At 37.7% G+C, this 14,290-nt stretch overlaps 1 protein-coding gene across 16 annotated transcripts in view; it reads right to left on the bottom strand.

Annotated features, from left to right (window-relative positions):
- The window catches only part of LOC117316602 (disabled homolog 2-interacting protein-like), a 272,191-nt gene that overhangs the window by 11,351 nt on the left and 246,550 nt on the right, over positions 1 to 14,290 (bottom strand). For all 16 annotated transcript variants that reach the window (XM_033871308.1, XM_033871268.1, XM_033871278.1 and 13 more), the window contains 4 exons: positions 11,771 to 11,872; positions 7,402 to 7,500; positions 6,547 to 6,632; positions 1,668 to 1,722 (listed from right to left, as the gene is read on the bottom strand). In XM_033871308.1, coding sequence (XP_033727199.1) covers positions 1,668 to 1,722; positions 6,547 to 6,632; positions 7,402 to 7,500; positions 11,771 to 11,872 — 342 coding nt within the window. The remainder of the gene's footprint in view (positions 1 to 1,667; positions 1,723 to 6,546; positions 6,633 to 7,401; positions 7,501 to 11,770; positions 11,873 to 14,290) is intronic.

Genomic DNA, 14,290 nt, shown 5'->3' with positions numbered 1-14,290 from the left:
ACTCATCGCCCTTTAATCATCATCACACTGTCAACACTCATCGCCCTTTAATCATCATCACACTATCAACACTCATCTCCCTTTAATCATCATCACACTATCAACACTCATCGCCCTTTAATCATCATCACACTGTCAACAATCATCTCCCTTTAATCATCATCACACTATCAACACTCATCTCCCTTTAATCATCATCACACTGTCAACACTCATCTCCCTTTAATCATCATCACACTATCAACACTCATCTCCCTTTAATCATTATCACACTGTCAACACTCATCTCCCTTTAATCATCATCACACTATCAACACTCATCGCCCTTTAATCATTATCACACTGTCAACACTCATCTCCCTTTAATCATCATCACACTATCAACACTCATCGCCCTTTAATCATTATCACACTGTCAACACTCATCGCCCTTTAATCATTATCACACTGTCAACACTCATCGCCCTTTAATCATCATCACACTCAACACTCATCTCCCTTTAATCATTATCACACTGTCAACACTCATCTCCCTTTAATCATTATCACACTGTCAACACTCATCTCCCTTTAATCATCATCACACTGTCAACACTCATCTCCCTTTAATCATTATCACACTATCAACACTCATCGCCCTTTAATCATCATCACACTATCAACACTCATCTCCCTTTAATCATCATCACACTATCAACACTCATCGCCCTTTAATCATCATCACACTATCAACACTCATCTCCCTTTAATCATTATCACACTGTCAACACTCATCTTCCTTTAATCATCATCACACTATCAACACTCATCGCCCTTTAATCATTATCACACTGTCAACACTCATCTCCCTTTAATCATCATCACACTATCAACACTCATCGCCCTTTAATCATTATCACACTGTCAACACTCATCGCCCTTTAATCATTATCACACTGTCAACACTCATCGCCCTTTAATCATCATCACACTCAACACTCATCTCCCTTTAATCATTATCACACTGTCAACACTCATCTCCCTTTAATCATTATCACACTGTCAACACTCATCTCCCTTTAATCATCATCACACTATCAACACTCATCGCCCTTTAATCATCATCACACTATCAACACTCATCGCCCTTTAATCATCATCACACTGTCAACACTCATCTCCCTTTAATCATTATCACACTGTCAACACTCATCTCCCTTTAATCATTATCACACTATCAACACTCATCTCCCTTTAATCATTATCACACTGTCAACACTCATCTCCCTTTAATCATCATCACACTATCAACACTCATCTCCCTTTAATCATCATCACACTATCAACACTCATCGCCCTTTAATCATCATCACACTATCAACACTCATCGCCCTTTAATCATCATCACACTATCAACACTCATCGCCCTTTAATCATTATCACACTGTCAACACTCATCGCCCTTTAATCATCATATAATTCTGATCAGACTGATTTGTACTACTCCAATAAGGACATTGCTTCAATTGACAAATTATAAAGAATAACGAGAACAGAATTTTAGGGTAAAAATTGTGTCATTATTTATAAGTACGTCAGGTCAGACAGGGTTGGATCATTAGAGTCTGTCAGCAATATCAGTTAGACAGGACTTAACACCACCATTTTCCTAGTGACTTCATTCTTACCATTTCTCTACAAACTGCCTGTTGCAAATGTCAGCCACTGGTATATTGACATAACCTGGAGAAGGAAGATAAACATTTGTCAAAACAAACAAATCTAAAAAAAAATATATATCACATGATCAGACTAAAATAAACTGACAGAAGTAGAAATATGAAAATAAATAGATCACATGATCAGACTAAAATAAACTGACAGAAGTAGCACACAGCTATATAGTAGGACTGGTAGATCTGTGTGTGTCCTAATCAATCAGATTCACATTCCTACACAACATTATCCTTCTGACCTCCAGTAAAAGCTTACTCCACTCAGAATCTACTGGGGGGTATGATGTTGTTAGATTGTGTACAGGGAGTCTGCCAAATGATCAGTTTACCGTGTGTAGATAACTTTTATCTACTGTCTTTCATAAATGTTGAGAGTTTCATCCAATTTAATGTTAGAGTGTTCAGTTACAAAGCTTTAAAATCTCTAACAAACTAAACCCGCTGTGACAGATTTGAAGATGATTCTATAGTTATAAATCAGCTCCCCTCTACATAAAACAGGGTAAGAGTTCAAAGGTCTGCCTCATTTCAAAGACTTAATAACCACCGAATAGGTATTAAAAACATTCTAACTAACCACGCTGGTTCCTGAGATTAAGCCTGCTTTGAGAACATTATTCCAAGAACAAATTTGTAAGTCTTTTTTGTACTTCATTGGAAGTCTCATGATAAACGAGACCTAGAATTTAAAAGTGCAGAAGAGAGATTAAGTGTCATGGAACACGATAGCAGCAGATAGCATGTTGGCCATACTACATTTGCATGCAGCACGAGCTTTTTTTCTCTCTCTAGAGTACACCAGCCAAGTAATTGTCTTTGTGCTTCCCAAAGACAAACCCTGGTATAAAAACTTGGTCGCATCTTAACTCCACATCAGCATTTATCATACAGTAATTACACACTGGAAACTTTACACTAATGACACCAACTATACTCAAATTCAATGAAGACCAAAAACAATATACAAAAACAAAAAATAAGGCGATCAATAAATTAGCTATGGCAGAGTAATGGAATGGTGTAACTGACTTTTATACACATCAAAGGAGAAGTAAGAATCACAGGAGAAGATTCTCACAGGAGAAGTAAGAATCACAGGAGATGTAAGAATCACAGGAGAAGTAAGAATCACAGGAGAAGTAAGAATCACAGGAGAAGTAAGAATCACAGGAGAAATAAGAATCACAGGAGAAGTAAGAATCACAGGAGAAGTAAGAATCACAGGAGAAGTAAGAATCACAGGAGAAGTAAGAATCACAGGAGAAGTAAGAATCACAGGAGAAGTAAGAATCAAAGGAGAAATAAGAATCACAGGAGATGTAAGAATCACAGGAGAAGTAAGAATCACAGGAGATGTAAGAATCACAGGAGAAGTAAGAATCAAAGGAGAAGTAAGAATCACAGGAGATGTAAGAATCACAGGAGATGTAAGAATCACAGGAGAAGTAAGAATCACAGGAGAAGTAAGAATCACAGGAGAAGTAAGAATCAAAGGAGAAATAAGAATCACAGGAGATGTAAGAATCACAGGAGAAGTAAGAATCACAGGAGAAATAAGAATCACAGGAGAAGTAAGAATCACAGGAGAAGTAAGAATCACAGGAGAAATAAGAATCACAGGAGAAGTAAGAATCACAGGAGAAGTAAGAATCAAAGGAGAAATAAGAATCACAGGAGAAGTAAGAATCACAGGAGAAGTAAGAATCACAGGAGAAATAAGAATCACAGGAGAAGTAAGAATCACAGGAGAAGTAAGAATCAAAGGAGAAATAAGAATCACAGGAGATGTAAGAATCACAGGAGAAGTAAGAATCAAAGGAGAAGTAAGAATCACAGGAGATGTAAGAATCAAAGGAGAAATAAGAATCACAGGAGAAGTAAGAATCAAAGGAGAAATAAGAATCACAGGAGATGTAAGAATCACAGGAGAAATAAGAATCACAGGAGAAGTAAGAATCAAAGGAGAAGTAAGAATCACAGGAGAAGTAAGAATCACAGGAGAAATAAGAATCACAGGAGATGTAAGAATCACAGGAGATGTAAGAATCACAGGAGATGTAAGAATCACAGGAGAAGTAAGAATCACAGGAGATGTAAGAATCACAGGAGATGTAAGAATCACAGGAGAAGTAAGAATCACAGGAGAAGTAAGAATCACAGGAGAAGTAAGAATCACAGGAGATGTAAGAATCACAGGAGAAGTAAGAATCACAGGAGATGTAAGAATCAAAGGAGAAATAAGAATCACAGGAGATGTAAGAATCACAGGAGATGTAAGAATCACAGGAGATGTAAGAATCACAGGAGAAGTAAGAATCACAGGAGATGTAAGAATCACAGGAGAAATAAGAATCACAGGAGAAGTAAGAATCACAGGAGATGTAAGAATCACAGGAGATGTAAGAATCACAGGAGATGTAAGAATCACAGGAGATGTAAGAATCACAGGAGAAGTAAGAATCACAGGAGATGTAAGAATCAAAGGAGAAGTAAGAATCACAGGAGAAGTAAGAATCACAGGAGAAGTAAGAATCACAGGAGAAGTAAGAATCACAGGAGAAATAAGAATCACAGGAGATGTAAGAATCAAAGGAGAAGTAAGAATCACAGGAGAAATAAGAATCACAGGAGATGTAAGAATCACAGGAGAAGTAAGAATCACAGGAGATGTAAGAATCACAGGAGAAATAAGAATCACAGGAGATGTAAGAATCACAGGAGAAGTAAGAATCACAGGAGATGTAAGAATCACAGGAGAAGTAAGAATCACAGGAGAAGTAAGAATCACAGGAGAAGTAAGAATCACAGGAGATGTAAGAATCACAGGAGAAGTAAGAATCACAGGAGAAGTAAGAATCACAGGAGAAATAAGAATCACAGGAGAAGTAAGAATCACAGGAGAAGTAAGAATCACAGGAGAAATAAGAATCACAGGAGAAGTAAGAATCAAAGGAGATGTAAGAATCACAGGAGATGTAAGAATCACAGGAGATGTAAGAATCACAGGAGATGTAAGAATCACAGGAGAAGTAAGAATCACAGGAGAAGTAAGAATCACAGGAGAAGTAAGAATCACAGGAGAAGTAAGAATCACAGGAGATGTAAGAATCACAGGAGAAGTAAGAATCACAGGAGAAGTAAGAATCACAGGAGATGTAAGAATCACAGGAGATGTAAGAATCACAGGAGATGTAAGAATCACAGGAGATGTAAGAATCACAGGAGATGTAAGAATCACAGGAGAAGTAAGAATCACAGGAGAAGTAAGAATCAAAGGAGATGTAAGAATCACAGGAGAAGTAAGAATCACAGGAGATGTAAGAATCACAGGAGAAGTAAGAATCACAGGAGAAGTAAGAATCACAGGAGAAGTAAGAATCACAGGAGAAGTAAGAATCACAGGAGAAGTAAGAATCACAGGAGATGTAAGAATCACAGGAGAAGTAAGAATCACAGGAGATGTAAGAATCACAGGAGAAGTAAGAATCACAGGAGATGTAAGAATCACAGGAGAAGTAAGAATCACAGGAGATGTAAGAATCACAGGAGAAGTAAGAATCACAGGAGATGTAAGAATCACAGGAGAAGTAAGAATCACAGGAGAAGTAAGAATCACAGGAGAATGTAAGAATCACAGGAGAAGTAAGAATCACAGGAGATGTAAGAATCACAGGAGAAGTAAGAATCACAGGAGATGTAAGAATCACAGGAGATGTAAGAATCACAGGAGAAGTAAGAATCACAGGAGATGTAAGAATCACAGGAGATGTAAGAATCACAGGAGAAGTAAGAATCACAGGAGAATGTAAGAATCACAGGAGATGTAAGAATCACAGGAGAAGTAAGAATCACAGGAGATGTAAGAATCACAGGAGAAGTAAGAATCACAGGAGAAGTAAGAATCACAGGAGATGTAAGAATCACAGGAGATGTAAGAATCACAGGAGAAGTAAGAATCACAGGAGAAGTAAGAATCACAGGAGATGTAAGAATCAGGACAAATTACTACACATGTACATCTCTCAGTTCTCTACGTGTTAGTTTAGTGGGTGACTTTCAGATATCATGTGACTAATAAATTATTTTTTTATGTTGTGATTTGATACATTACCATGACGAAGTCACGATGGGCATATCTGATCATGACATTCAAATTCCATTGAAGGTGCACTTCCTGTTTCAGACTTATCCCTACTGCTGATAATTCTGAACCTTCAAGATACATCTGGGGCGGACAAGCCCACATAGTGAACAGTAATCAGACTAAAAACTTGGTAAAACAAAACAAACCTAGAGTCAAGTTTACCAGGCATTGCTTTGTTAATACAGTAATGAATTATTTGTGACAGGAAGGCCCAGCATCAGTATCCAGAGTGTATACACCTATACTCTATGACTCATCACTGAGCCAGGTTTGACTGGGGATGGTCCCAGCCACTGTAGACTGGTAGACATGTAGGCGGACTACAGGGTTTAACAAAGTACACTTATATCTAATTCAAGTTCATTGTCGAACATGTCACACGACACACAGCCTGGTGCTATTCCCTGATCTGTCCGTACAATGTTGTAAATATCATCAGACCCTCTGAATCAATCATTTTAATAAAGGCAGGAACGGATATTGTTCTCAAATGCCTAACTTTTACATGATTTATAAATATTTCAATGGATTTACATAATGTACAGAAGCAAGGTCACGTGAAAATTATTTGTTTGGTCTCATGTGAAAGTTCAAGGTCATGCCAAGGTCACTACCCAATGTATATGTAAGGTCATGACTTCGGTGATGGGAGGTAACACAATGACAACATCTCATTATTACACCCACCTATGAGGCAATTTTTGTCCTTTTTCTTCTTCTTGTCTGCTTCTCTGAATAAATTGACCGTGACAATTTCTAATGGAGGTAAGTTGCTGAAAATAAAAAAAAAAAATAAAAAATAAAAAAAAAAATTAAATACCTCTTAGAATGTTCTTTCAATGTCTATTTGTTAAAGGTCTCAGGAAGCATTCCACCAAAATACCACTTCACAACCAGGTATGATTAATCCAAATCAAATGTTAAACTTCTTAATGGAATTGTCAGTTTTCTTGGAAATCACTTGACAGCTACCATAATTATTAGGATTCAAAACCTTTAAATGATTGGTAAAATTACAAATGGTTTCCCCAAAAAAGTACAGTTAGAGACGTTAGTAATGAGTTTTTTTGGCAGAGGTAATCTGACGAAAAACACATATAATTAATTTTATAGCTTGTCAAAGACTGGTCTGTCCTTATGGAGAAGCAGATCAATAGTACCCTACACTGGCAAAATGGAGCACAACTGATAATTCTGATCATCAATCAGGATTTTCTCCCGAGACAGAAACTTCGATCTGCCGACCGAAGGTGCTGATTACCTCACACATAACGAGGACCTATCGCTATTCTCTGTGAACCACTTACGCAAACTCAATTACACAATGTAAAATTTGTTTGTTTTAATGCACTTGTTTTTGTTCTCCACTAAATGTTTCTTCAGCTTAATTGCATAGAAAATAACTAATTGATTATCCAAGATTGTGCTTTCCATTGCTGTAGTTAAACTCTCCCTCATTGGGTTAAATCTATTCAGTTACTTCATAAGGACGTACAAATTCAACATTATCACAGGTTATAGGGTAGGAATGTGTGGGCTTACTTAAACTCGAAATGTTCTCCCCAGAACAACATGTCTGCCTTGGTCTTGCTGGACGTACGCGCATACAGAGTTTTGTCCAAGCAGATCTCGCAGAAATACCTGTAAAAATAAATTGGAAAATACAATACATATACAAACTTTTTATCAGTGTTTCATTAACATAAAGGACGAGAATGGTGAAGCTGACAATGGAAGTAAGGAGATGTTACCATCAGGACAATTAACTTTTTTTTTTAAAGGTATTTTTACTTTATTCGTACAAAAACAATATAAAGCTAAAATATTTTTGCATTTTTCAAATAACCAAAGAATTTGTTCACATATCACAACACATTCTGTGACGATTCAGCGTACACATTATTGTTACAGCAAATCACAGCATCTCAGAAGAATACAGGAAAATTAACTTAACTGCAGTAGACATAGCTGGACAAAAAAAACCAATAGTGGCAAAATGTGTGGATAGGACCCTCAAGCTTAGTTTGTAACCATATGTTGTATTAAAATTGTGGGGAACTGATCAACATAATGATAAAGTCAAGGTCACAGGAACGGATATAATCCTTGGCCCTTAGTCACATAGACCTGACAGTACATATCATAACCCAGGTGATTGGCTGTTGGCTAAAGTTCATGGTAGAGGTCAATAAGTGAATGCCCATAGGAAACAATGAGCTCGAGGAAATACACATGATCTTATCTCCTGTGAAATGAAATGTCCATGACTGGTAATTAATAGAATTATTCAGATTAACTGATGATTATTTTCCCAAATAAGAGGTCATACAGTGTTGGGAAGGTTATACACCGGAGCTATACAGATCCTTATATGGTAGTAAAGCTACTGGGCTATATAAAACTGGACACTTTTGTTAATTGAATACAAATGGAACATCAATTAGGATTCAATTCATCATTTTGGATTCCATAGAGGCAAATCTTTTACCTCATTACAAAATGAAAAGCAAAATTCTCTGAATATCTAACAGTCTGAAGGACCTGTCAAACTGAACCTAAGTGACCATTAGATGATTCTAAGTGACCTTTAATTGACCATTAAGGTCCAGACAGGGGTAGAAGTGTCAGAGCCTACCCATCTCTACCTGTAACAGGTGCCAGGGTGGACAATCAAATGACCATTGTCACCTGATAAATCACCTCACCTGTCCTACTGGTGTGAGCTTTACACTGCCACCTATATCAGGCTATCTGTCCATACTATCCTACAATTTCTGCCTCTGTCCATGTTTCACAGGATCCCAGACACTTCATAATTTGCATTGTGTATATAATGATAGAAACCGCTTGAGGTAATTTCTGGCCGTTTTGTGGTCCAGTGTTTATCAATACTGATGATCAGAGGCCACTCCTATTTCTGAGAGGGCTATACTAAAATCACACACCATAAATACAGGTTTCATTTGAGTCACTTTGTGTCATTATAGGAGTTGAGGTAAAGCAAGTTTCAAAATATTATATACATCATGTATACATTAACTGTCTCTTATTGGGATTAGCCTACAAGTCTCTCTAGTCTTCTGTCCAAATTAACATTTAGGTTTCTGTACTATACTGGTATATTTAATATTGCAGCACAGACATTAATGTCACTCAAACACAAGTGTACAGCAGTGATTGACCTTTGGCCAGAGCTGACCCTGACCCCAGGACCTGACCACATTCCTGACATACACGTTTTAGCTAGGGGATCTGTCAATCACACATAAGGTATGACTGATGTCTGTAGTCCTCTCTGTGGAGGTAGTATCTAAAAATTGTCTGTACAGCTATGGCAATAAGAATCGGTGATAGTGTGGGGAGAGACTGGCTCATCAAAGTAAACACAGGAGTGATTCATACTTTGATAAAGTATGGCAGTTCTACAAGAAAACTGAAGCAAAAAGGAAACAAGAACTTTTGGAACAGATTACATTTTTTCTTTAAATACTATCTTTATCTATTATTGAGATTTTATTTCATCCTCCAGAATTTTTCAAAATAGAAAAAAAAAAATCTTTAATGGACTTTTTCACCTACATGTATATCAGTAAATAGATTAGTCATGTATATATACATGACATGAAGTGAGTGACCATACTGGACATCCTGTCAACATGACAACACCAATAATCCTCATTTCTCAAAGCTAAGACACTGGCCATCTCTGTATACCTGCCTACACAGCTACAAAACACCTATATAGACATGGCAGCTAGTCAGCTAAAACATTACTGAAAGTATACAAGATGTCAGAGATTATTTGATCAGTCTCCCTAGCTACTGTGTTAGACCTGTTTGACCTTTTAGAAATGCCCCTTGTGTCAGTTCCCACAGTCCCCGAGATTACCTGAGTTTTCACACCTGTAACTTCAGGTAAAAACAGGTGCATTTTTACAAATTTTCACCTTGTCAGATATTTAATGTTGTAAAATTTTCCCATGAGTTTCACACAAGGATATGAAACAGGATAGCTGAAGTCTCCCTGGAAACTGACCGATGGTGACAGGTGATCATCACTTTGGACACGCCTATTAATTACAGGTGTAGGTTATGGTTCCGCTACATTGGTTATATATCATCATGTATACAACAAACAACTAACCAGGACCCTGTGTCCTGACCACGGACAACAAAGGAAGATGATTCTCTCCTTGGGTGACAATGATAGTAGTGTGTAACATACAGCTATAACAACATCAATATATTACACAAGCTGTAGTGACCTAACTGGTCATTATACAACTGACCCCTCTGGCAGGACACTCATGTATGACAACATCTAAGGCACCGGTCTCAGATGTGCTTAAGATGAAATCAATTTATTATTGAACTGACCATTCATGCTTGACCAAGCATACACATTCCTGCTCTCATCATTACTGACATGATATAAGCCTATGAAAATACCAGGTTCTAATCAAAAGATTGTCTGCTTTCCCTTCCTCATACATCGATTCTTAATCAGTATAGGTAAAACAAAATGTGCACTAGACTACTCATATTTAGTGGTTAAAACTCTTTGATCTGAAATTCCTCAAACAGATTTATTTCAGGGCAGGTAGCATTTGACCTCCTGGCAACCTTGAAATGTCAAATCTTTAGAGCTGTTTCCTGTATACATTCCTATATTTAGAAACTTATATCCTAGAATAACATATATAGCCTAGAAATATTGTTGCTACAGTTTACAAAAATATCACTTTGAATTCTCACAGACAGACATTTGTTTTTCATTTTTTATGTGATTTATAAAAACATTTTCTACCTAATCTGAGACTCTGCTAGGGGTTAAGGATCCTGGTCCCCACTATGAGGAAGTGGCTACTTGTAACTTGTTCTAATGTGTATACGTAGTTGCTAACACATTGTACTCCAGAAGGTCACATGACCTCTGTAGATCAATTGAGGTCAAGTATCCCATAGATGTGCATGAATGACTGCACTGATTCCAACAATATGAGTTTGTTAAATCAGTGATGCAGGATCGATTTTGTCAGTGTACCAGGTAGCTCTCTATTGTCAGCATCCATAAAAACCCAACTCTCCTGATGATATAGGATAAACTGCTGTATATACAACTAAAATATCCTGAAAGTTGACATGGGTAGTAGGTTGTCAATTCTGAGAGGAAAGTAAGTATACTTTACACTGCTCTAGTCTGGACAGTTATTGAAGTAGCTAGCTGTACTAAAATACAACAGTCTGTGATAGACCAGTGTTCCACAAATAAATATATCATGTTGACTGCAAGTTAGCTCAAAGGAACTAGGCAGCATAAGTATGGAAATATTCCCCCATCATTTCTAAATCATAATGAAATTTAATCACCCCATCATAAGTGTGTCAGATATTCATCGCCATCATCATCATCAATCTGAAGTAATTGTAGTTACAGACATTAGAGTGACATAGGTAATGAACCGTGACCAAACTAACTCATAAAAAAACTTTCTTTATTGGTAGTTAACATATAACTGCTAATGTTTGGTGATGAATCATGTCCTCAAGGTGGAGGAATGGAAGTAGGAATGACTTATACAGTCAGAATCTAACTTGACGGACAAAATTCAGGCAGTGATATTTCTCTAGAGGACAGCGGCCTACATACAGTGTATAATCACTTCCTAGTCATTATTGTCATTTTGTTATGTTACTGGTAATCATTTCCAGGAAAAATAAATTAAAAAAATGAGTTTAATAACAATTTAAGTATGTAAGCTGATGTATGTAAGGCAATGTCAGAGTATGTACCAGGATGTAGATATGTGTTTACTACTTATGTCAGTCTACCCTAGGTACCACAGTGGCTGGGCTGTAGTGCTGGGCTGGAGAGCTGAGTTGTGAAGGGCATGTCAGCCATATTCCTTACCTCTTTTTTGAGGGGACATTTTTGGCCTCCTTTACCCAGAGTTTGAGGGAGTTGTCTGTCCTTCTCACATTATCCTGGTTTGGCTGGACTGTCTTTCTGAGGCTGTAAAATAGGAAACATCAATCGGAATAAGTCACGTGTTATAATGACTACTTCAGGGCATCAAATTATCTCTGTATATTGATAAAACAATCACCACTTTAGCAATAGAAACTTCCAAAATTGGTTGAAACATTTTCTGTAGGAAGAATGATATAGCTAACATCATCCTCATCAGACAAACTCCTCACTATACACTTTATATTACCCTGGGTAGTTATCCTCACACTACACTTTATATTACCCCGGGTAGTTATCCTCACACAGGGGACCAGTCAGGGGTACAGGGGACCAGTCAGGGGTACAGGGGACCAGTCGGGGGTACAGGGGACCAGTCAGGGGTACAGGGGACCAGTCATGGGTACAGAGGACCAGTCAGGGGTACAGAGGACCAGTCATGGGTACAGAGGACCAGTCGGGGGTACAGGGGACCAGTCATGGGTACAGAGGACCAGTCAGGGGTACAGGGGACCAGTCAGGGGTACAGAGGACCAGTCAGGGGTACAGGGGACCAGTCAGGGGTACAGAGGACCAGTCAGGGGTACAGGGGACCAGTCGGGGGTACAGGGGACCAGTCAGGGGTACAGGGGACCAGTCTTGGGTACAGAGAACCAGTCAGGGGTACAGGGGACCAGTCAGGGGTACAGGGGACCAGTCAGGGGTACAGAGGACCATATATGCATTGAATATTTAGACTGAGAGCAGACAGTCAAGATCTTTACAGACACAGACTGGCTGGTAGCCAGACAGAAGTGGAGAACAGAGATATTACCTATGGGATAAGGAGGAGATGTTTATCTGTGTACCAACAGTCAGAATCACACTCACTAATGAGGCAACAATCAGCTTAACACTTATATACATGCTATGTTAACTCTGATCCAGACATTGTAAAACGTTCCTCTGAGCTGGATACTGTTAAACGTTCCTCTGATCTGGATACTGTAAAACATTCCTCTGATCTGGATACTGTTAAACGTTCCTCTGATCCAGACATTGTAAAACATTCCTCTGATCTGGATACTGTTAAACATTCCTCTGATCTGGATACTGTTAAACGTTCCTCTGATCCGGATACTGTAAAACATTCCTCTGATCTGGATACTGTGATCTGGATACTGTAAAACGTTCCTCTGATCCAGATACTGTTATGGTCTAGATATCATTCTTTTTTACTGTTTGTATAGCTATGATTAGTGTGATGATATAGAGATAGTATCTTACATTGTGTTTAGGATGGTGCTTCTACGTTTCTTTACATAACCCTCTTTGTTTAAGGCCATTAAGAAATTGCGAGGATTCCTGCCAGGATTAGTTTGGCAAGAAGATGACTAGGATTTTTCTACAACAATGGAGCCATTCACTACTACTTAACAATACCTATATATCAAGGGTAAATTTAAATATTCTTTGTATTCCAGTGTAGAAATAACCATTGTACTTAAGTCTCCACATTCAACTATTGATAATACTCATTCCAAAATGATGAAATGATTACACATGCCCCCAGAGGAAGCCATTCATTTCAAGCTGTTGTAGTGGATGGAGAATCAAGGTTTTTTTTATTGCTGCAGTTAGATAGCTTTTTCATAGATGAACAAATGTTTCCGACTGATTTATCAATACATTTACTGATATTTAACCCCTACATCACAAATTCAAACCTAAGTACATTTTTTATTGTTGGGCAGACATATTTTCCCAGTCAGTGCAAACATCAGATACCAGATCAGAGCAATATTACAGATTTACAGATATATGTTTTATCTACGGGAGGAAGCCCATCATAAATCCAGGATTTGCTCGATCCAGTAATGACTGCAATTGATCAATCAGATAGATCACAAACTCTACTTACATCTATTTTTGGCAAACTCTTAAAGCAATTTTGAGTATGGAATTTACTTTGTAAAATCTTAACTTTTAAAAACTACGGAGACCACCCTAGTGTAAATATAGATCAAACACTGAAGGCTGTCAGAAAAGTTGGTTATACATGGGTGATTGTACTTGTAACGGCAGGTAACATCAAGAATTCATTAATAGGAACACGACTTAATCTGTTAGTCTTTGTTTCGATCCTACTTACAAATGATCCCTGTTTATATCCAGATATCTGTTTTTAATCAACAAGACGTTTAGAATTGTTTGATATGAGTGGGAGGATGGAGGATGTATTTCCGTTACAATACTTGTCTTTAGAACGTGCCGAAGATTAACCTCCTACGAATGCAAACAGAATGGAGGAATTTATCACTGGTATTGTAGGCTAAGGCTGATAAAGGGACATATGGCAAACATGGTGGATTTATTAAAAGGTTGATAAGGTAAACCTGATGATTAGCATTGTGGAGATAATAGAGTCTGCCATTGTATGGAGATGTCCCTGAACTATGACAAACTGCTTACTCATGCATACAG

Source organism: Pecten maximus, chromosome 2, assembly GCF_902652985.1.
Source record: "Pecten maximus chromosome 2, xPecMax1.1, whole genome shotgun sequence".
NCBI classification, from domain to species: Eukaryota; Metazoa; Mollusca; class Bivalvia; order Pectinida; family Pectinidae; genus Pecten; species Pecten maximus.
This window is presented reverse-complemented; position numbering and strand designations above follow the sequence as displayed.